The sequence below is a fragment of the Thunnus maccoyii genome, chromosome 1 (assembly GCF_910596095.1).
Source record: "Thunnus maccoyii chromosome 1, fThuMac1.1, whole genome shotgun sequence".
Classification (NCBI taxonomy): Eukaryota; Metazoa; Chordata; class Actinopteri; order Scombriformes; family Scombridae; genus Thunnus; species Thunnus maccoyii.
In genome coordinates, this window is record NC_056533.1 from 1,516,159 (window position 1) to 1,541,068 (window position 24,910).

General features: G+C 40.6%; 1 protein-coding gene across 3 annotated transcripts in view; it reads left to right on the forward strand.

The window, feature by feature from the left end:
• lrrk1 (leucine-rich repeat kinase 1) overlaps window positions 1-19,474 on the forward strand; it is a 163,360-nt gene extending 143,886 nt beyond the window's left edge. For 2 of the 3 annotated variants that reach the window (XM_042419403.1, XM_042419388.1), the window contains 8 exons: window positions 5,652-5,769; window positions 8,081-8,197; window positions 10,781-10,978; window positions 11,153-11,367; window positions 12,671-13,120; window positions 14,035-14,136; window positions 16,476-16,649; window positions 19,102-19,474. In XM_042419403.1, the coding sequence (XP_042275337.1) occupies window positions 5,652-5,769; window positions 8,081-8,197; window positions 10,781-10,978; window positions 11,153-11,367; window positions 12,671-13,120; window positions 14,035-14,136; window positions 16,476-16,649; window positions 19,102-19,126 (1,399 nt within the window). In that variant the 3' untranslated portion in view covers window positions 19,127-19,474. Of the gene's footprint in view, window positions 1-5,651; window positions 5,770-8,080; window positions 8,198-10,780; window positions 10,979-11,152; window positions 11,368-12,670; window positions 13,121-14,034; window positions 14,137-16,475; window positions 16,650-17,524; window positions 19,001-19,101 lie in introns of those variants that run through there. The other variant, XM_042419395.1, reaches the window with a different exon arrangement.
• Window positions 19,475-24,910: the final 5,436 nt, after the last annotated feature.

Below are 24,910 nucleotides of genomic sequence, written 5' to 3' on the forward strand. Positions count from 1 at the left end.
ACCTAAGAAATGTCACTGAATTGGACAGAAGGGGAAAATTACTCGATTTATCCAGATTCTGAGGATCAAACCCTGTCTTACATAAGCTGATATTATAGTTTTATTAAAAATCAGATTTGGTCTTGTGAGTGTGATCCACATTTAATATGATTTGGTGTAGTTGTACTGATGCTGATGATTTTTATTGAATTGCAGTATTGTTGCAGGTATTTCTTCATTCTTACAACAATAATATATTAAGGGTTCATGTGCTGTACACAGCACGTAGTCCTTCAGTCTAGGCAGTAGTGACCTGTTTACCCTCAGCCCAGCCTCATCCTCCTGATCATTAACTGGGAGGAGGATGACTTCACTTTTCTAAGACCTTCCTATAGTGATGACTTTCTCCCAGGACTTGAGGGGTCTACAAAAGTGTCTGATTTTCATTTGGAAGTTCAGTATCTCAAGGTGTATTTAGGCTCTCTTTACCTTCACAAAAGCTTTTTTATGAGTGCATATACAATACATGCAGACATATAAATCTTACAGCACACACTCAGATGCTTCATCATTAGTCATATTTAGGGCCTGAGCATGAAAGTCCCAGGGGCCCAACGAAGTTACAGGTGCTGTACTTTTACAATTTCTGCCTAGCAGGTTGAACATATCCACCTCAAATTTGGTCAGAAAAGTCTTTAGACCTTGATGCTACATTGTAAAGGTTGTTTTGCCGTTGAAAAAGAAATTGTTGTAACTCCACTCCACATGGTCAGATCTTTCCACAATTTCATACACTTGGTAACAGTCCCAGTCTGAAGGCCAATATTGAGTCACAGTAATAGCGCCACCTACTTGCAACAGGAAGTTATAGGCCATATACTTTTACTAACTAGTCCTAGCAGGTTAACCAGATCCACCTAAAATTTGGTCAGCTAAGTTGAAAGACATTGATGATGCTAAGTAGCGAAGCTTTTGAGTTTTCATCAAAAGCTGTTGCCATGGTGATGCATTATTCGCCATGAAACAGGAAGCTGTTTTTGAGGGGCTCGGGATGTTTGAAAACTCACAAAACTTGACACATGTGTCAGAAGGGAGGTACTTAAATGTCAGATATGGGTCTTGGGCTTGGGTGTGGTAAAATGACTCAAGGGCGCCACCTAGAATATTTCAAAGTCAAAGCCCATACCTTTAAAAATGACGTAGATGAACGAAACTTGGTAGACACATTTATCTTGTCCAGATGCACAGAAAAGCCATTTTGAATTTCACATGCAATTTTTGTGCAGTTTTTGCCATTTGCAGGCATTGTACTTGAACAAACTCCTCTTACAGATTTGACCTGACTGACCTCAAATTTGGTGTCATCTCAAGACCTTTGTGATGAAAAGTTATCAAAATCTTGACTTTTCACGGAATGGCCTTGACATGGTGTGCACATAAATTTGCATGTTTCAACATGAAAAAGGAAGTTGTTGTAACTCCACTGGACTTTGTCAAATCTGCCCCACATTTCATATGTTTGATTGGAGTCCAGACCAGAACACATCTGCATTAGGGCCACCTACTGACAACAGGAAGTCAGGCTGATATGAAAAACATCATCTGATTTACATGAAATTTACATGCTGTGGTCAACACATGATATACAGCAACACATAATTGTTGGTGTTCTCTAGCGCCACATAGTGGACACAGGAAGTGATATTTAACTCCTCTGTGCAATGTCCGATAAGAGCCCGGTCCTGAACCCATCTGCATGCCTGCAATAAAAGCACTTTGACTGTGGCGCACCTGGAATTATACAAAGGTGAGAGGGCCCGATCATCGCTGCTTGCAGCTTTGATTTTTTTTTCCCCAAAGAAACACAGTTTTGAGGGACTAAATTTGCTTGAAAACTTTAGTTTAATATTTTATGTGTCTTGGACATGAGTGTGGCAAAATGGCTCAAGGGTGCCCCCTACAAAATTTCAAATTAGAAGAATCTCCCTTTAGATTTGGTGTAGGTGAATGAAATTTGGTTGGCACATGTATCATTTCCATACGCACAAAAAAGCTTCTTGAAGCCATATCCGAAGTCCAACAGGAAGTCAGCCATTTTGAATCAACTTTGCAATTTTCGCTCCGTTTTTGCCATTTGAAGGCATTGTATTTTAATGAACTCCTCCTAGAGATTTGAACCAACCGACTTCAAATTTGGTGGGTGTCATCTTAAGACCTTTGCAATGAAACGTAATCAAAATCATGAGTTTTTGTGGAACGCCCTTGATATGGCGTGCCGGTCAATTTGCATGTCTCAACATGAAACAGGAACTCCACTAGACTTTATCCAATATGCTCCAAATGTCATATGCTTGATAAATGTCCAGGCCTGAACCCATCTACATATCAATATTGAGTCACAGTCATAGCACCAGCTACAACAACAGGAAGTCAGTGGCCATTTTGGAACAAAGTCGCTGTTAATTTCATGAAATTCAGAGGCATCATTTCTCTTATCATTCTACCCAGAAAAAATTTGGGGGGAATTTTTTCACCAGATAGGAAAATTTGTGCACAAAATTTCATTTTTCATTTTACAAACATATTTGAGGCCTTTAGGATGCGCAGAAACTTGCACGTATGTTTGTACTAGTAAGTATTTTGATTTGATATGACAAATGGGATTGGGTGTGACACATTGGCTCTATAGCGCCCCCTTACTACTTTTAGCATTTTTGAGGTGCTAGGGGTGCTTAAAAACTCACGAAAGTTTGCACATCCATCAGAACTGGTGTGACTTGACAAATGATATGGGTCTTGGGCTGAGATGTGGCAACATGGCTCGATAGTGCCCCCTACAGTATTTCAAAATCAAAGCCCTCACCTTTAAATTTGACGTAGATTAACAAAATTGGGTGGCATATCTATCATTTCCAGATGCACAAAAAAGCCTCTTGGAGCAATACTCTAAGTTCAAGAGGAAGTCAGCCACTTTGAATTAACTTTGCAATTATTGCTGTTTGCAGGCATTGTATTTTAAGGAAGTCTTCCTACAGATTTGACCCAACTGACTTCAAATTCGGTTGGTGTCATCTTAAGACGTGCGCTAAAAAGTTATCAGAATGCTGACCTTGACGTGGCGTGCCAATAAATTCACAATGCAACAGGAAGTTGTTGCAACTCCACTGGACTTTTTCCATTCTGCCCACAATTTTTATCATGCATCCAGTCCAGAGCTGAACACATCTACATGTCAATATTGTGTCATAGTCATAGCGCCACCTACAGAAAACAGTAAGACAGTGTTATGTGACAAACAACATCCAATCTACATGGAATTTACAAGGTGTGGTCTACACATAATATATGGCAAATTGACATGTAATTGGTGGGTGCTCTCTAGCACCACATAGTGGAGGACACAGGAAGTGGTATTTAACTCCTTTGTGCAACATCAGATATTCATGACAATGCATATGTATGTCAGATGACTTTCACCATTTGTATTGCTGCATTAATGACCCACTTGTGTAGCACCATCTACTGGCAACAGGAAGCAAGCCTTATGTGACAAAATTCCTTTGATTTACATGAAATTTAAAGTGTGTGGTGTACATTTGATATACAGCAAAATATAGGCACTTTTGGCTGCACTGACTCAAACCATGCCACGTTGATTTGCATTTCCAGTACCAGTTTTACTGCGCCAAGTTGTGCCTGAGATTTGCCATCTCCAGAGTCCAGCAAAAGTGTGTCTGACCCGCCTCAAAGGGGGTACCAATATGTCTTGCTGACCACGACCCACCCATGACAACCCCCCCTTCTCCCCCCCTCAAACAAGCTGTGTTGCGAGTCTCAACACGTCTGTGTTGAAGACCAGAGAGAAAGACGTTTTTAGACATTCTCTCAGTACTTTTGTAGCTTCTAACTGAATATCTGTGGTTTGAAGATTTATTTTACTGTTTCCTAATGGCTTTCAGTCGTATCAGAGCTGTATTAAGTTACTGCAGATGAAAACATTTTGTGATGCTGCTGCTGCATATTAAAAGTTTTTAAATAACAAAATAACGGTGAACTTTTTTTGTAAAGAATTTATGGGAAATGAAATTTGTCTATCCACCATTTTACAGCAGAGACTTTGACCATTAGTCACAGCCATGATGTATACAATCCGCTGCTATTTGAGTCAAGACAGGCATGTCATCACTTAAAAGACTCACCTTAAAGAGGGTAGCCCTGTTTTAATGGAGATGGAAATCTCTGCTGTGCTGGGCTTACACACCGAGTCAAACCAAGTCAAGCCAAGCCAGCACATGTATGGAAAAGGCTAAATAATGTACATTTAGTGCCTGTTTTCTAGCACCACATTGTGGACAAAGGGAATGATAGCTGTCTCCTACATGCAATGTCCAATATTCAGGGAAATGTATATCCATGTATGTTGCCCTCTAGTAAATGCTGCATCTTGTTGCTCCACAACATGTGTTGCTCGCACTTCAACTTTGGTGCACCCCGACGTGCACAAAGGTGCAAGGGCCCAATCATCGCTAGTTGCAGCTTTAATTATTGTTGTCATTGTTATCATTATTGTTGCTGTGCTTCGCTCTTTCTCTCTGTCCCGTCTCCCCCTCCCTCTTTCTCTCTCAACCCAACCAGTCAAGGCAGATGGCCGCCCACCTAGAGCCGGGTTCTGCTCGCGCTTTCTTCCCATTAAAGGGCTGTTTTTCCTTCCGCTGTTGCCAAGTGTTTGCTCATGATTGAATGCTGAATCTCTGTAAATTAAAGAGTACAGTCTAGACCTGCTCTATGTGAAAAGTGCCCTGATATAACTTCTGTTGTGATTTGGCACTATATAAATAAAATTTACTTGACTTGACTTAAACACCACAGTAATCCCACACACAGACTCTTGACTGAAATGCCCCCTAGGTGTCCGATGTAATAGCTCTATTGTTTTCTGTGTGCGGCAGCAGGATTCCAGGTTAATCTATGTACAATAAGAGCAGCTTCCATCCCTTCATACAGGTGGTGTTATGACTGCTGCTGGCTCCTGTAGAGACCCTCCTCCTGTCATTAAATCTTTCACTGTGTCAAGAACCCATTACCTCCCCTCCCCCGATTCTCCCGCTGCCCCTCACTAGACCTTAGGACCTGAGAACTGGCTGTAGAAAGCATCTCCAGTTATTTAAACAATCTCCATGTTAACACAGATACATTAAAATACATCCTCTGCTCTAAGAGCAGAGGATGTATTTCACCCACACTAAGATGGTGCACCTCACTCCTTACCAGATGAGGGCAGGCATGCTCTATTTACCTGTTTGAAAACTGTCAGTAAACTGAAAGAGGGGGAAGAGGAAGAGCTAAAACTAGGAGTCAGTGAAGAAGCTTCCAACATAGTAGTTCAGATAAAAATGTGTGTTGCTGTGTCACTCTAATGCACTCCCAGGTGAAGCTGTTCTAGCAGAGCTGCTGCATCACCACATCTCAGCAATGAAAGTGATAAAAATGTTATCATGACATGACCAAATACATGGCAAAACAAGGAAAGTAAGACCCAGGCTGTAACAAAAAAATGATTTTTCCTTTAAATCTACAATGTGAGTGTACAGTCTTCTGGGGGTTTATCTAAAGCAGCTAGAATCACAGCATGTGTGTGGTGATATCTGTGTATTGTTGTGTGTGTTGTTTAGGAACTACAGTGTGGTGAATGTGGAGAAGGGCCAGGTAGAGGTGAAGAGGATGTCCTGTCCAGGCAGCAAGATAAGCTGTCAGATGAAGATGGGTAACACCCTGTGGATGGCCACTGAGGTACACACCACCAGATCACATTCACCACTTTCATGCAAATAAATATCTTTTCTATTTGATTTCTATTTACATAACACAGTAATGGTTCAGCTTATAGTTCATGTAAGATGACTTGGCTGTACACCTGTTGTCTGGCAACTCTTCCACAAACTTAGGATGAGAATAGCCACCATGGCTTGAACCATGTTTTGTGCACCTCCTGGAAAACCTGGAATACCTTAGCTTCCCAAAAAAATTACAGTGTGAAGGGATAACATAAAGGGGCAATACTGATCCTCAGATAAGTGCCTTTTAAATAATGTCTGACTGAAAAGACACATGGGTAAGTGCGGGTCAATTTATCACACTTTTGGACCGCATCGTCATAGATATTAATGAAACTTGGCATGCTGATTTGGTCATATAAGTAACCCATGGAACCAAAATTGCACGTGTCTTGGATCGCTATTAAGGGAAATGTGGGAAACAGAGTTTGAATTAATTAGCGTGCCTCTGTGGATTTGACTCGCCATATCTCCCTTTTTTCAGAGTACTCTGAAATTACATAGTTTTCATCCATCGTCAGCTGAGAAAGTGGATGACAGACCCTTTTCAGCGTACTCGGAAAGCAGGATTGAAAGGGTGTGCTCACATAAGGAATCACTTGACCTTGTGAGCATCAAAGGTTACATTGCGGTTGCATATGATAATGAGTAGTGGCTGGAATGTGTTGAAGAGATGATGCCCAGCACTGCAGAATTGAGATTGAACTTTCTGCATTGTCATGGACCATCTCAATTTAATTCAATTCAATTCAATTTATTTATATAGCGCCAAATCACAAGAAAAGTCATCTCAGGGCACTTTCAACATAGAGCAGGTCTAGACCATACTCTTTAATCTCTTACTCTCCATCGTACACATTCCTATATCACCCTGATACACTTGTGATGGACCACCAGGATGTGCTACTGGTAGTTGAACCTGTGATAGCAACAGGATGGACATACACAATGTCAAGCAAAGACACACTTGCTGCATCAAAGGCTCTGAAGGAGCACAATTTGAGAGTGTAGCCACTGCTTCCTAACTTCATTACCACCTCAACATTCAAACAGTGAGGTAAGAGTACTTTTGCAGTTAAATTGAATTAACATTTATCTTCAAATTCATGATTCCACCAATGTTGTATTTCTTTTAGCACACTATCCAGTGGCCTGGGAGCCCATCAAGAAAGTAGTGCATTGTAATTTTGCATGTGCCTGACCATGCACTGATAAATAACTGCTGTTCATCAACATTGTAAGAATTAGTGATGTGATTCCTCTTCAGATAAGTAATGACATCTCAGCAACGACTCAAAAACCAAAGACCAAACTTTCTGGAGGTGTTGATGACTGCAAAAAATAGGTTTTTATTTTTAAATTTAACTTCCAAGATAATAATTACTCATAACAGTGTTACCATTAATTTTGGGGTTAACGTGGTAGAAAGTAAAATAAAGAGCTGGAAAAGAGCTTTAAAACAATATGAGAACTATTTCTCTTATGACCTATATTAAGGGAGATATGGTAAGTCAAAGTCACAGAGGCACGCTAATTAGTTCAAACTTTGTTAACCCACATCTCCCTTAATAGTTGTCTGAGACACGTGCAATTTCGGTTCCACTGGTTTCTTATATGACCCAATCAGCATGCCAATTTTCATTAATATCTATGACAATACAGTCCAAAAGTGTGATGAATTGACGCGGACTTACCCATAAGAAGTTTCTATAATCTGACACATTTAGTTATGATGATATAAGAGTAAAGCACCCTGCTCTTTACACTAAACGATGACAAAGAATTATTGGCTCTGTTGGAGAACCTCACCAATGCAACACAATCAGTGAAACTGCACTTCTTATTTCCCTTTCTTATTTCCCTTTGTTTCACTGACAGCTCCAATTTAGAGCAGAAGGCAAACAGCTGATTACATTATGCATCTACATCTATTTATGGCTAATTGGAGTGGAAATGAGGCTCATGCACGTGCTCCCAGCTCCACAGTGACTGAGATTGATAAGACAGAACCATGAGTATGCACTTTATCGCACAAATCTGACGAAAATAATGCATCTCCATATTTCTGTCTTTGTTTATACATGAAGTTTTAGTCATGGAGTCACAAAGACATGAGATTGATATCTATCTGAACATCTCGAAGTCTGGTTTTGAAAGAGTGTGAACCTTAAGAATCGTGACGGTGGAAGTTTCTAGATGAAACATCCTTATAGAAGGAAATTGTTTTCATTATTGTTAAAAAATTTCTTTGTGTGTTTGTATGATAGGAGCAGGAGGTGTTCATCTACAGTCTGAAGGACATGTGTCCACTCAGTCAACCGCAGAAACAGTTCTCCTGTCCAGCCATCATCACCTGCCTGTTTCCTGTTCCAGCAGGAGAGGAGGTCAGTCCATGTCTCAACATAACACACACACACAAACACATGAGTGTGCTGTCATTCACCACCACCTCAGTACTCTGAGGCAGAAAATCAGGTTTTTGTGACTGGAAGGTCACCTGTTTATTCACTGTAACATCTAATCAAAGCACCCTTTTAATCATGGCAGTGCACTGAAGCCGTCAGTGCTCTGCTCACACGTTGCTGCATGTCTTCTGCCACACCACTCAAGTTATGCTGTTGCTTGCTGCTGTTGCTGTTGCTGTTGCTGTTGTTGCTGCTGTTCATACAGCATTTCAAAAGCCCCACCTCTACCCCAGCATCCACCTGTAGGCTCTGTTTACCTTCCCCTAGCGAGGAAGATAGTATTAGGGATGCACAATATTGGATTTTTTGCCGATATCCGATATGCTGATATTTCCAACTCATTGTGGCCGATGGCAGATTGCTGATGCCAATACCAATACATACACATATTTTTTTCCAGCTGGCTGAGGAGACTATTGTGCATGCCAGCATAGATTGTACTAAGTATGATCAAGAAAGACAATATATGAAGGAAGAACTTAGGAAGACTGGAGTTCAGGAGCTCAGCATTAAAACTTTAATGAACCTGCCAAGTCAGTGGAGCAGTAGAGTTTTCTTTGAGTTTATTAGACAGACAGGATTAATGTGTAGGATTTAATCTCTGGTCCAAAGTCCGGAGCAGAATGTGGCGATAATGCACCTAATACGCTGGTTGCCAAATGCTGTTATAAACCAAAAGAGAAGATTTTTTTTTTTCCAAACAGAGTGGTACATCTATGGGTACATCCTGTCACCCAAAGTGTTTCCTATCTGTGCAGCCAAACATAGCAGTTCTTCGAGGGACTGTTTCACTCTGACGGTCCCAGTGTTTCCTCCGCAGGCTCCACTTCACTCAAGCTGCCCGTCAGATTCACTGCATCTTCCCACTGTAATTTGAATAACAAACTGGGGCTCAGTGCTCTGGTTGGATCCACATGGAGAGCCAGGGCTAACGTTAGCTGAGAGGCTAGCGGAGCGGTAGCCGCAGCATGGCTGGAGGGAAGTACAGCCAGCTAGCCTCTGCTATTATATGGGGAAGCACAGTCACGCGGCAGAGGAGAATGCAAGAAATCGGCCTCTCATAATCGGCAGAAATGGCCGATGCCAATATTTCATTCTAGAGCTTTTATTGGACAATACCGATGACATGCCGATAATGTTGTGCATCCCTAGTTAGTATCGTCACTCCCTACTCCCTGCTGTGCTGAAGTCCATGTTTCCTTGTGAGAAGCAACAAGGTCAGAACCTAGACACCAAAGATAATGCTGTGCATACTCTACATAACATAATAATCTATTCCATGTAAGTTGGCTGACTGAACCCAAAATTCTACAAGTTTTGCAGCTTTTGGGATAAATGTGCAATCATTTCTGCACATAATTTAGTTATTTGTTTCCCAAATCAGTTTGATTTGTTCCTTAAAATTGATAATTTGTGTAAATTTACACAACAGAAGCCACTAATTATCTCATAACATGTCAACAAGTGCCTATGATTTAGATTGAACAGTGAAATTTGGCATGAAGATGTCTCAATCTCTTCTGAATTCCTTGGCATTAGTTTTCATTAAAGTGAAGGCATGGAGAAGCTGACAAGTGGGATGTCCACAGTTTTAGTACAGCCAGTAATAACAGTGTGCTAATAGCTTACCTGCCACTTGGAATGGCCCTAAAACATCCTACTGCCAGTAGCATGACTGTGAGAGTCAGGTACCAAACAATGCCTTTGTTGGAAAAGTTGTTTTATGGTCTGTATTGCTGCTCCCTCTCTAACCTCTGACCTCCTGTCCTGTTACCCATCTACACATACCTGGTGTGCACCCTGGGTACTGTTTGAAGTGTAGCTGGTGGAATCCAGATGTTAGAAGGGTGGTGTGATATAATTTAAGCATGAATTGTTATTGCACAATGTTTGCTGCAAGTATTCGGTTTACTCCTATTGATAAAATCATCAAAACAGCAGTTGATTGAAGTTGCTGTTGGACCTTCTGTCCATACTGGCTGTGAGAAGATCTTTGAGCAACTACACTAAGAGAGATGAGATGAAAGACAAAATCTGCTGTCCACATTCTGTGCAGAAATGCATTCAAATCTGAAGCTGATATGAGACTTTAATAATCTGAGGTAGACAAATCAAGTTGGTATATTTTTGTGCATTTGTCTTGGTTGTTGTATGTGGGTTTATTGCTGACGTTTTTCTAGGCAATGCAACTACCAAGACATACCCCTCTGCTGTGGCTCAGCAAGGAAACACTGTGTAGGGAAACACAAAGAACATAAAAAAAACGTCAAACTGCTGAAGCCTAAATGAGAATGGTGTTACAAGTTTCTGCTAACTCAGCCAGTCAGGAGCTGCTTTTTGACTAAGGATGTCTTGTGAATACAGGTCCCAGTCCTCATTGTGTAGCACTACAACGTCAGACTCTCCAAGAGTGAACAAGCCTCGGAAACAACATTTAATTATTTTCATTATTTGATTATTCAAATCTAAATGTAAAAATATTTCTCTTCTCTACTTGTTAAGAGCCTGGCCAGAGTGTTTGCTGGGATGTCTGATGGCCTGGTAGCAGTGTACAGCTTGGTGGAGGACCTTCCTCTGGAGGGGGACACCTACCTGTGTTCCCACACGTTCAACAAGACAGTGTTTGGTCTGAAGGACTCCGATCCCAGGCAGAGACCCTACGCAGTCATGAGCATGGCCCTGGTCAGCAGCGGCTCCCAGGTGAGCAGATAATGGGTCAGAAATGTATCGATCATTACGTCATGTTTGATAAGTCATGTAGAATATTGCCAAGTAAAAGAGCATCAGATCATCAGTCAAACCCAAGTCTTCACATTATGGACACTGAGTTGACACTCCATCATCCTGTGTTTATCCTGTCCACGTGTTTGTCAGTTATGGTACTCCAACGGTCCGGGTGTGCTGGTGATCGACTGTATGAGTCTTCAGGCAGTTCGAAGGCTGGAACCCTACAGCCCACCGTCCTCCATTGTATCCATGACCACCAGCTTCAGTCTGTGGGGAGAGGAGGCAGTCTGGACCCTGGACAACCACAGCAACACCCTGCTGCTCTACCATGCTGCCTCCTACCAGCTCTGTGCCAAGTACTGGTGAGTGAAGCCTTAATGCACAGGACTGCCACAGGGAAGTGTCATCATCAGGTGTATGATTTGGGATGGAGAACATTTCAAATAATAATTTTTGTCTATAAACATACAAGTCTATGACAGGCACAGAAAGATATGGTAGAAAACTGGTGAGGAAGTCCTTTAAAGATCTATTGAAATGAGCACTTTAAAAATGTCAGGTTGTGGTTTTACAAGTAGTCATGTGCCAGACTATTTCTAGGCCAGACAAGTAACTTCCTGGAGTCTGCGCATCACCATGAGGTTGGCAGGCCACTATCAGAGACAGCATTTTGTTACCTTAAGACAGAGTCAGGCTAGCTGTGTACTCCTGTTTACTGTCTTTGTGCCAAGCTAAGCTGACCAGCTGCTGGCTGTAGCTTCATACCTAGCATTCAGAAGTGAGAGTGGTGTCAATCTTCTCATCTATATAAATCTAAAGCATGTTTCCCAAAATGTCAAACTTTTCTTTACATAAATCAAATATTGCTCTGTATATCAATATCAGATTTTGTAACTCTCAAATATCAATATCAGTATTGCCTAAGAAATTCAGAATTGGCCAGGATATAGTTTGAACACCCCTGCTCAGTCTCTTTGTAACAATGAAGACAAGGCAGCATGCACCTGGGTGAATTCTGTAAACCACAGACTGTAGGTGATGTCAACTAAAGGGATGGTTTGAAGCCAGCACTTTCATTGCTCCATTTCCATCTTCACCAGTTAAGTGAGCCAGAAAATCTCAATTTTAATATACGTAGTATATTGATATTAGTATTATAAACCTATTAGTGGGCTTACTAATTCTCAATTTCTTATTTGTGTAATTTTTCCTCTCCATCACTGCTGTCCTTGAAGGGGGGTCTTTCTCTAAATTGCCTCTCTGGGGGTTTCTCCATTTTTCCTCTTGATTTGTCTTTCTGGAGAGTTGGGCTGAGCTTGGAAACATCTGTGGTGTGGGTCTGTGAAGCCCATTAAGACATTGTGTGTGATACTGAGCTGTACAAATAAAACTGACAGTGAGTGATGTTAGCTTCAACTGCAGAGCAATGCACAACTGTCTCTGACCTTCCCCATCTATGTCTATTTGAAGGGATATTGTCCTTGTTGTTACTTCAGATTGGGTTACTAATGCTAATTAGAAAGTTGCACAGGAACAAGAATGAAACACAGCTTTCATTATTATGCAGTCTGTATCTGTCAGGCACTCACAGCTGTGCTTCTTCAGTTGAAATGTAATTGGGTTTTGATTTGAGTGGCTGCTTTTGAGATCATGTCATGCTTTCAGTTGTGGAGACAGCAATCCTCTACGGGACGTCTTCACTGTACAGCGTCCTTCAAGGGTTACCACGGTGACAACCACTGACCTCAATACCACGGATCAAGAAGAGAAGCTGGAATGGACCAATAGAGAAGTGACATTGATCTACAGTGAGAAGGCAGGCACTCAGATCTTCCACCACCAGGATTCACTGATAGACTACTGCTCCATATCATCCAGCTGCTCCCTGGAGCCACTGGCGTCAGACTGCTCCAGCCCCACAGCTGCTGGCTCATTAGCCAGCAGCAGTAGTGTGCCGCTGCCTGCAGAACCGGAGGAGACGGGCAGGGACCAGAACCAGCAGACATCCACCAACCCTGAGTCTGATCTGGAAACTGCAGAGACTGTGAACCCCACAACGCCTCAGCTGCAAGCCTTCACTGTGCTGCCAGTGAATGGAACTCTGTGGATCCCCAGGTACAAAACACAGCTGACCAATTGAGCACTCCACAAGGTCAGTCAGTAAGACAAAGTTGCTGCAGTGAGTAGTGTTAGGTGAATATGTTTATAGGTATTAAATATACTCATGTACAATTGTATTATCAGAATTTAAAAAAAAACAATCTAATGTATACATACCTTTCATATATACTGTCTTATAATTAGTGGGTGTTCTCTAGCGCCACAGAGTGGACACAGGAAGTGATAGTTATTTTCTGCATGCAATGTCCAATATTCTTTAAAATGTATATCCATGTCAGTTGCCCTCTGGTAAATGTATTGCTCATTAATATTTCACTTATGCAGTATTGTCTACAGGCAACAGGAAGTGAGGCCTAAATGACACATAGTTGATCAAATGTATATACAATTTCTAGTAAGTCATCTCCAGTGCCATGTACTGCACACAGGAAATAATAATTTACCCATTCACATAATGCCTGATGATCCTGAAAATTCAGAGCCGTGTTAGTAGACCTCCAGTAACAATTCCACAGCTGCCACTCTTCCACTGTGTGCGAGGTGCAAGAGCCCATTCATCACTGCTCGCAGCTTTAATACCACCTATACATACTCATTTCAGTCTAAATGAGACATATATTGGCTAGTTTTGGCCATTGATTGAGTCAGCTACACAACAGTTTCAGCTGTTATTAGCAGGTCAGTATAAATATTTAGTAACAAATCTCTATGTATGAATGATTTTGTGCTAGTGTTTGAATTAAGTGATGGAAACATTTTTACTTAGTAAAGACTCATATTTTAACTAGGCAAATTTTGAACTCAAATAGCTGGTGCAATTTTTTCCAGCAACTAAGTACACTATTACTGAAATATTAGATTCATATGCACACAGTCACTGTGTCTGTATGTGTGTTGTTGGTTTGCAGGCGTGGAGGAGATGTGATGGTCATCGAAATGCAGCTGCACGCTGATCAGTTGAGGGGACGTGTCATTGCTGTCCTCAGCCCACCTGGATGTTCCTCTTTGGGGTGAGCATATTTTCTGATCAGAGCACTGTTGTTGTGGTCAGTGTCCACAGTGTCCAGCTGCATTGCATTCCATCTCTACCGTGGCTCCTGGTGATGTTGCGCTGCCTTTGTAGCCGGTGTGTGTTCAGTGACTGTGTGACCACAGCGTCTCATGCATGGTATGATCACATGAGTCTCTTTTTTTTCATTTACTTGGTGGAAGAATTTTTTTAGAAACCATAATTTTAGGGCTGGTAGTATTCAATGTTAATATCACAACATTGAGTCCCAGAACTTATATCACTTACCTATAAAACAGCTGTAATTAGCAGAAAGAGACAGCAAAACAACTATATTATGATGTTACAACAGCCAACATTCAAAGCAAAATGTGGTTTCATGTCACAGTACAAAATGCTATGATATCATTGTAGGTACCACATATGAAAATGCCATTTTACCACCCCCAGGGATTACACAGCCATGCTCCCTGTCCAATATCCAGCTCCAACCCCATGGGGATATGGCCACACCTCCATTTGCTTGACCATGCAATAGGAGCTTGACCACTGTGCAATAGGAGGCTCCACCCCTAGGGCTGGTGAGGTCCTGCCCCTGTGTTGCTTAGCCACGCCCCTGTACGATAGGATACCATACCATACCCATACCTAGGGATTTTCTGACCCCACCTTTATTGATAGTTCAAGCTCTGTGTTCAGAGAGCTCAACGCAGGGCTGCTTAATAGTATCTTAAAAACTAAAACAGATTTGAAAAAGTTGAGTCTAAGCACACATTATCTAATAATGCTTCATATTTCATATGTGGACATTCTTGGTAACAATAAAATAATACAATAAAAAATAATAGTTACAAGTGTAACAGTGTGCTTCACTAAAGTGAGCATACTAACACAATTACAGACCTCTGTATTAGATTGTACAGGTAATCTGGTCTTGGTTCTTTGGTTTGGTTCTTACTTTTGTATGTTATGCATTGTGTTTATTATATAAATGTTTTATTTTGCATCTGCTTTAAGAAGATGGATTTCCAACCCCTTAAGATTTTTTTGATTTCCTTTTTCTTCCTGTATCCACTTATCATTTAAAAACTTTGATTTGCTTTGTTAAGTCTTAAATAGGCTTTCTTACTTTTGCCAATAAATGGTCTAGCAATCAATTCTTTGCAACATTAAAGGGTCTTAGAAAGTTCTAAATTGGGTTCTCTTCCACCTGGATAGAGTCAATTCTCAGTTATGCTTGAAAGCATTCAACACTAGGGGAGGAAAAGCCAAAGAGCTATATATTAATTTACTGATACCGCCTCAGTAAAGCTTAGCAAGATCCTTCATCATGTACTTATGGTGCATCGTTGAGCCTGTAATTATTCCTGTAAAGCAGCCAGCAGCTGGTCCTGTGCAAAAAGGACCTCTGTGTGAGCCACAAAGGGGCCTGGCCTTTTAGCAGCAGGCAATAAAAGGACCACCCAAAACAGGGTCCTTAATAACCAGTTATTACATGGTGCACCTGTAACATAGGTGACACGTTTGGTAGGTCATGGCTCAGGTCAAAGGAGGGATCATCAAGCCCATAGGGCTTTATTCATATGACATAGCTGCTGCTGTGCTGTTCTTTAGCATCTATTGCATCGATTATTTATCACTAATCCAACAGTTTCATTTTGTTACAACTTAAACTTAAAGTTATTATTTCATCTGTCTGTTAGCTCACGTGTGGGCTTGATGTGTCTTATAGGTCTTGGTGACTTCACAGAGCAAAGCATCACCTGTTCTTGTAATCATGAGGTTGTATATCACAGAATATGAAGTAACACTAGGAGAGGATAATGATACACCTGGGGAAGATGAAACAACAATGGAAGAAGATAATTCAGGGTTGCTCTGCATGATACATGGGTAGTTGAGCTCAGGATACAGGGTCACCAGAAGCCCTCCTTCCTCCCAAAATGCTCTGTGTCACAGCCTTCATAAATTAAAGTGACTTAAAAGTGGATTGCTTTGTCCCATTCTTTAAGATTCCTCTTTGATCCATTTTACATTTTTTGTGTCCAGGAGAGGGCTTTTGAATATACATTTTAGGCCAGAGGAGTGCTGGAATGTAGTTCTTTACCAGCACTTATACAAATAAAAAGTTTTGTGCCTACAGTACATTCAGTATCCTCTGGCTTTCCAGGGAACCAGTTCCTAGAACTGCCCACTAGCTTCTACGCAGAGCTAATTACAGTGCACAGAGATGTGCTACCAACTATAGCTCCTTCTCCACACTGCATCTCTCTCTTTCCTTCGCAAATCGATCTCTCCCTTGGATCCCTCACTCTTCCCTCTTCTGTCTCTTTCTCTCAGGATCCTGGAGGAGGCAGCATTAGTGGCAAAGGACACAGTTGTATGTGGCTTTCATAAAAAAAACATGGAGTGGTGCCTGTGTGTCTGGAGGGGCTGGGGCTGCCACGAGCTGGAAGTCTTCTACCAGTCCTACGAGGAGCTGGGCCACATGGAGACCAGCATGAGGAAAAGAAGGTAGCTGTTGTGCTGCGAAGGCGAGGTGCAGAATCGCAGCTCTGTATAGAGGGTCGAGCCGCGGGGAATAAACACCCACAAACTGCCTGTGTTCAGTGCAGGGGGCTGCTGAACGCTGACATCAGGGCAACGTACAAGGGGGAGGAGGTCTGCTGTAAGGGCTGAGCCTCAAGCTGTGCATGGCGATTATGTACCCTCACATACTTCTGGACCAATAATAAGTTTAGATATTTAAAATCAGTAATCCCACAGCAGTCACAGATCATGGTTGCCAGAACAAAACATTGATGCTTTAGTAAGTGACTTTACCTCTGCACAGAGGTTTTAGTGTGGGTTGGATCTTTATATTTATCAGTGCTGTACACCATTTTTGCTCCTGACAGCAGACTGTAAGCCAGTTTGGTATGACTGGGATTCAGCTCAAGAGGTGGTGGACTGTTTGAGTATGTTGAATTTTTCAGCTGTTTGACTCCAGCTGCTGCAGTCCATTGTTTATTCTATATCTGTCTTCCTTCATTTAACTCTTCCAATCTGCAACTTTATGACTTCTGGAGGTGACAACAGAAGGGGATATTTTTAAGGCACAAGTATTGACTGTTTTTAATTTAATTCGTATTAGAGTTAAACTGCTGCTGGTGGTGAGCAACTGTGTTCGAGGAACAAACAGCAAGTTGTAGATGGGTGGATGGCCATGACACTAACACACTCACACACTAAGATCAGTGTTCCTCTCACAACTGTGCCATATGAATCTGCATGCCAGCCGCACCTCCCATTGTTACCAGAGTGGCCTGTATGCAACAAACTAACATCTGTGTTCTGTGCAACATTATGCAATAGACATCAAAACTGATTGTTTTTACTGGTTCTTACAGATAAAAGGACACTTCACCCTGGCGTCTGACTCCAGAGTATTCCTAGCTTGCCTCTGTTCCATCAGTATCTGTACTGCTACAGATTTTTTCTTTCATCACTGTCTGAAAAGCTGAACATATTCTTGAGGATTTCTGGACATATTTTAAGATTTTGTGGTTTCTACTACTGACATGGCCTGTAAAATCTGCACACCTCTGCAATTTAAAGTCTTAATCCTTAAGATTCTATAAGGGTACACCTTAGAGAGCCTACACCTTTTTCTCAGACTGCAGGTAAAAAAATCTCTGATCAAAACCCATTCTGACAGTGTAGCTGCCAGTGGTTGATACACGAGTCATTTTGAACATAACTGCGGGACTTATTATTAATGATGTTAAATAAAAGTAATTTTGTTAGCATTCAACAGCTAAAGCTCTCATGAGGCTGTCATATCATGTCAATAGTTTATCCTGGTTATGTTGTTGTTCAAAACCAACAAAATAATTGTCATTTTGCCTTGGTTAAATGACAAGGTGTTGAAACTTTACTATTCCTTACCATACAGTAGATACATACTGTGGTTAGTCTATAGACAGAAAACACCAGGAAAACCCTCTGAGTCACAGACGCTAGTGGCACAGAGGCTAGAAAAGAAGAGAGGGCAGACATAAATGCCCTATAGATGAGCTATATAGCCAAACAAATGAAATTCCTTACCCATATATAAACCCTACTGTCACCAAATGATGTAAAACATTATGCATTTGCCTGTGTTTCTTTGCGCCATGTTCTGTTCACATAGGACCCATGTTACCTGGGCACCTTATAAAATAGAAATTTACCCGCCACGTCTATGTTCACTGGGGGTGTTTCATTTAATTTCACTGACCAAAACACCAGGATGACTGAAGCAGAACATACCATAACAGAAGATTGTTTTGATCTTATTGAAAGAAAAAGTTCCTTACCAAATCACATCAGTCATTTCCACTGCAGCATCCTTTTGTAGCAAAAGGAAGCAAAACGATAGGCAAAGGTAAGGAAAGGAGACTAATTGACACCATTATCATTTCTGTTTGGTGAAGTACTGCACGTAATTTCCAACATATTACAGACATGGCAGGATTAAAAACGTCACTGTGAGCAGGGCTTTGGTTGAAACATTTGCTTTATGATGGTTATGATGAGAACTTGTCAGTCACAGTGTAAAGGCTGAGAACCACAGTAAGAGATCACCACGTGCCACATGGTTTTAAATATTTGTCAATTTTTCTTTCAAGCCAAATGGTTGTGTTTGGTTTTTTTAAGTTGGCACATTTATAGTTCAGCAGTGGCCAGTAAAGAGCTGTATATTGTTCATAACAGCATGCAAGTAAGGCAGACATTATTTATTTATCAAAATGTATTAATGAATGTGTATTGCATGTGTAAATAGAAGTCATGTACATAATAACTGTACAATATGGTACTAAATAAAGTTCTTATGATATTTCAAAGGTCTATTTCATATCTGAAAAGTGTCAGCTGGATAGGTGTAAAAATTCAGTTCTCTGCCCACAGATTTGTCTTGCATTTATGCACTTGTACACTCTTGCAGAGTGCCACCTCCTCTGACAGAGTGATGATGACAGATGGGAGGAGGAAGCTGATGTCTCCTGCTTGGTGTGAGGAACATAAAGCTGCTTCCTGCATACTTATTTGGCAAAGCAGGATGGATGGAAAAACCCCTTGTTCAACCTGTTCCTGACTGCACCTTTACATGTAACAAAATCATGTGTTTATGGGAAATAGTAAGCATTGTAATTATGATTATAGTAATAAGTATTGATTGCATATGGGGAAAACTGGTAAGTGGACCTTGAGTTACAATTTTTTTTGTAAAACAACTGTTGCCAAGGTCAAGAATGAACTTTGACATTGGACTCATATGAGAGTGAGATAGTGTCCCTATCGGTAGAACTACATCATTTGGCAGTGCCTTCCAAGACTGGCACAAATGACTGTTACAAAAAGGATTCATGTGTCACCTTTTCAACATTAAAAGCCGGGGGCACTGAATAAGTGGTTGGTTTCAACTCACTTTCAAGACCTACGCATCACATCACTATCACTCATCACAAAAATCAAGTTCATTTGTTTAATGCACTGAAAAATGTTACAAACATTTTTTGAAATTAGCTTCGTAAAGCAATGAAATGAAAAATCCATTCATGCCATAAACAACTGTCGAAAAACTGTATCGCAATCACAGTTTCAGTACCCAACATTTTAGTGAAAACCCACCCACGTTACAACAAATGCAACCTAAAGTTATAATAAACAAATTCATATCAAACTAAATTTTAATACCAAAATATATGCTCATAAAATTTAACATAAAAAGCAAAATTAAACAATTTCTTTTAACAGCTACAACAGTTCATATAATTTCTGATGTGCCACTGTTATGGTTTAGTTCCAGCACAAAAAAAGCCTCCACCCTGACCTCTTCCCTAAGATGTTTTGCAGTGATGTAACAACGTCACACTTCTACTTCTGCCTCTGACAGACATAATCTGCGCTGCCACTAGAGGTGTCTGTAAAAGTAAATATGAACAAAGCACTGTCTTTGCTGTCGTTTTTCTGCTAAAGACAGTCTCTTGCCTGGTTAACTCCCAAGTCTTTCCAACTCTGCGTGTCCAGCTTGTAATGTAGATTTTGCTAAAAATCTAGTCTCCAAGCCCAAGTCGAGGTTTCAGTAGGGGTATTCTTGAAACCAAGTAGTCTGTACAGAGAGGTGTCAGAGGCAATGAATCATACAAATGAGGATAACAGCAAGCTCTTTGGACAGTTTCTCCTCAAAAACATTTATGGTGTTGCACTCAGCTGTTCACATGAAAATGACAGAAGTAGTTGTTTGAAGAGTGGAAAAAAGTGCAAACCTTGATTACTTTCACAACTCCACACAACCTGTATCACCTGTATCAATCGCTGTATGAGGTGGCCATGGTTGTTAGATTCTGGTTCTCAGAAAGTTAGAATATTTGTGGGACACAGCACCTGTCAGATGGGGTTTCAGACACTGTGCTATGATCAACATCTCACACTTTGGACTTTGTTCAGTGCTTACTGACATCTTAACCCTGATGACATCATCAGGGATTGAAGGGTTAGGCTAAACTGAAGAGTCTTCATTTGCATGACAAAAATTCATGAGGAGGACAGTCCCACTGTGGCAGTTGCTTGGTAGGAGAGAAATCTGATTGCCAACCAGTTGCATGTAAACTGAGGTAATCAAGACTATTGCAGCATGTTACCTGATGTCCTGCCTGAGTCTTTTTCTCACTGTAACCAGGTTTCTTGTGTGCAAAAACCCAAAAACCATTTTGATCTAATTTTATTGAAAAATGAAATATAGATGAGCTGTAACTCACCCTAAATGATCCAGAATCCTAAAAAGACAAAAAGCTACAGAGATTTTCTTGGAAGTACCTGCAGGCCTCCTGTAAACAAGATGACAGAATCAGTGCCAGCTGTTTACTCAGCAGCCAACATGGTGGCACTGCAAATATCATGAATGATGCTCTTGTCATTTAAAAAGACTTAGCCTTCTGTGGGACTGATATGAATAAATCATGCTCAGTCTTCAGGTGCTCTCATTTAACCTCTGCTCAGGCCAGAATATCCGCAGCAGTCCTGGCCTCGCAGACACAGCTCACACTGAACCAGATAAGTAACAGGCAGGATTTACACATCTATTTGCTGTGTTACTGAGCAAACCCCATTTTAAGCATGTCACAGGGATTAATGGTTCATAGTTGTACTTGTGGTTTTTCCTCAGACCATCAGACAGAAGAGGGCAGTAAAGAGAAGATTTGCTCTTTGATAAACTGCCTTGATATGTTGCTGCTGTTTTATTCTTCAGCTGTATGAGATGTTATTATAGGTCCCCTTTAAGTCACCTTCATGATCTGTTTTTCATAATAGGAGTCATGTTAATGCAGTTTAGTCAAATGGTTTTTGTTTTCTTACTTCAGTTGGTCCAAAGCAGCCTGTATTTTCTTTAGAGGTAGTCATATCAAGTGGATATCTGCCACATTTACAGTCTTTTTAGCATCAAATTCCCTCTTTGGCACTAAAAAGACTGTAACGTTGAAAGATAACTACTTGATTTGACTCATTTGGACGCTGAAGCTTCATATTAGCTTCAGATAAACTTTAAATATGTTTTTGCACAGAAGGAGGACTGTGGATTTTGTCCCCCATCACGTACATTGTAAGTGCATTATGAAGAGATCCTCTAATGGTCAGTATGAACAAGAGGAATGATTACAGCAAAAAAAAAAAAAAAAAAAAAACTGTCTCAATGTTCATATGGGCTCTTGACTGCTATTTTTAAGACAGAGCCAGGTTTTCTGTTATAAATGTTTAACATAACAAATGTAAGACATATCTCCAAGCCCAAGCCCGGATGACATCACTCTGAAATTGTCAGGGTTATTTTCTCAGACTTGACAAAGCTCCTCTAGAACCACAGATACATTACACACATTTTTCAACCATAAATGAGACATTTTTTAACTTTTGAAAATGTAACTCATATAGATCAGATCACTGATAAAACACACTGAGCTCATCACTCTCTGACATGCACACAATCACCACACAGGACACCCATCTGAACAGCAAATCAACTTTCTTACAGTTTTATCTGACAGGAAGACATTCACCACACCAAACAGGAAGTGAAAAGATGATGTAGTAGAGATGTTGCTTCCTCTTCCTCTAAGGTACCTTTCACATACAATGTAGAGAGCGTGGAGTGGCTGAGTAGGTTGTGTCTAGTGTTGTTCTACTAGTCTACTTTTTAACTTGATCACCAAATTGCTTTCATGTCCTGATGCAGTTGCATCAGTCAGACTGAGGGTTTGCATTGCTGGCTAGAAGGATATCTGCTGGTTATGTGTGTCAGCACAAAGCGCAGAGGATCAGACTGAGGAAAGAGATGACACCACTGAGTCTGAAGAGGACTTCATGTGAACAAAACAAACTGTGGCTCAGGTCAAGCAAGTGACTTTGCTCATTTGACAAAGTTCAAAGAAAAACAGTTCATAGATGCAACAAACAAACACACATTTTACTACTTTAACAAATCTTCTCTTCTTTTACAGATGTTAGGCTGAATATATTTTACTGTAAACCAGGAGTGAACATCTATTGATGAATCCCCTTCTTCCTGTTGTTTATTTCCTTTTTGTTTCCATTAATATTCATTTTTTTCCATTTTACCCAAGTTTTTTATTGCTCTGCTCTGTGGTGTGTACTTGACAATGCCTGACAAAGATCAGATCAAAACGTTGCTCTGTTTTATCAAATCTATTGGGGTATCTGGTAGCTGAGTCGGGTAGACATGTGCTATATAGCTGCATTTCCTGTTTAAATCTCTACTACCACTATCAAATAAAGGCACAATATCAGAAATATCTAACTTATTGGGAGCTATCAAGTGTACAGATCTTCTCTCTGATCTTGCTTTCAGTTTTTTTTTATTTGACCTAGTTTAAGTCAAAAGAGTAAGAATTTGCTAACTTGTAGATCTGAGGAATCTACTAAAGTATATTTCATGACAGTATATTTCCCTATTTAAAGAGTAAGTTGATCCAAAAAAAATCTCTAATGTAAGTACGTCTGTAAGTAAGTCAGGTGACGCAAATGACTCTAAACGACTGTCGTTACAACAGCCAGGAGCACTAACGAAGCAAGTGGTATCAATGACCTTGATAATGACTCCACAGAGATGAAATACCTGGGACTCATCATCAGTCAGTTAGAACTGAAGAAGCCCCTTGGATGAGAGGTGAAACCAAGTCCATTTGCCCTCGATTCAACCCTCCTTGGATAACCATGACCCGGATGACTGAGAATCTTCACAAATGTCTGTAAATGAAATGTTTTTTGTATTTTTTCTTTGTTTGTTTTTGTAATTTGGGTGAACCAACCCTTTAATATGCTTTTTGTTGATGAAAAACCACACAGAAAAAAACCCCCAGAATAAATGTGTTGACATTGAGGTAAAACAACGTGATTGGTTTACCAAAAAACAGTAAGTGCAAATGGATCCGATTTCCAAAAAGGTAAAAACACATGGAAAGCATCCCAACCACCTCCCAGTCTTTCAATCAATCATGCTGTTAATTCAAGTGCACTGCTGCATAGTAGTGTTTACTTGTAGTGGTTGTGCACTCCCCAGACTGATAAAATATATACAATTATATTAGATTGTTTGATACTGATATGTCAGTGTGTAAGCAGCATTTTATTGTTGTAGTTGGTCAAGGTGGAGCTAGTTTAATACAAGCTATAGTTTAGTTCACAACGCAGGGGCCAAAGTATAACACCATAAATCCGAGGGGTCGTGAGATGATTAATGGGAGAGGAAAGAAGAAAAAACTAAGTTCTGATACACGCATTTATTTTGTTTTCTTGTGAAATATTTGATAATTTGACCTCTTGGGCCTCAGTTATTTAAATGGAACCATGTTAGAAGTTTAGAGGGGAAATATCTCTTTGGTGGAAACAAAACAACTCGTAGTCACCTGAAACATGACAAGAGACACAACTACTTTTTTTGTAAGAGGCCACAAGCCAAAAAGGTTTGGGTAGAGTAACTATAGCCTTGAAATAAATGTAGTGGAGTAAAAAGTACAATATTTCCCTCTGAAATGTGGTGGAATAGAACAGAAAATGGAGTGCAAAGCAAGTAAAGTAGAGGTACCTCAAAATTGTTCTGAAGCACAGTATTTGAGTAAATGACTTAGTTTCTCTCCACAAGTGTAAATTAAATGGGTTCAGCAGATGCATTTGATTGAAGATGGATTATAGTGAGGAAACAAAAGGGACCTGTTCCAAAAAGCAGGTTTAGACAACAATTATGTTTATACATGTAATGTTGTGTGTGGCATTTATTCATACTATATACTTGACGCTGTACAATAATACTGGGAACCATCATCAGCCAGGACCTCAAGTGGGAGCAGAACATCAGCAACCTCACTAAGAAGGCTCAGCAGAGGATGTACTTTCTGCGGCAGCTAAAGAAGTTCAACCTGTCAAAGTCAAAGTCTACACCGTCACTGTCACTGTCATCACTGAGTCCATCCTCACCTCCTCCATCACCATCTAGTACGCTGCTGCAATTATTAAGGCCCGAGCGCTGACCAGCGCGAAGCCCTCTTGTATCCAAAGGAATTATTATTATTATTATTATTATTATTAGGGCCCGAGCGCTGACCAGCGCGAAGCCCTCTTGTATCCAAAGGATTTATTAGTATTATTATTATTATTATTAGGGCCCGAGCGCTGACCAGCGCGAAGCCCTCTTGTATCCAAAGGATTTATTATTATTATTATTATTATTAGGGCCCGAG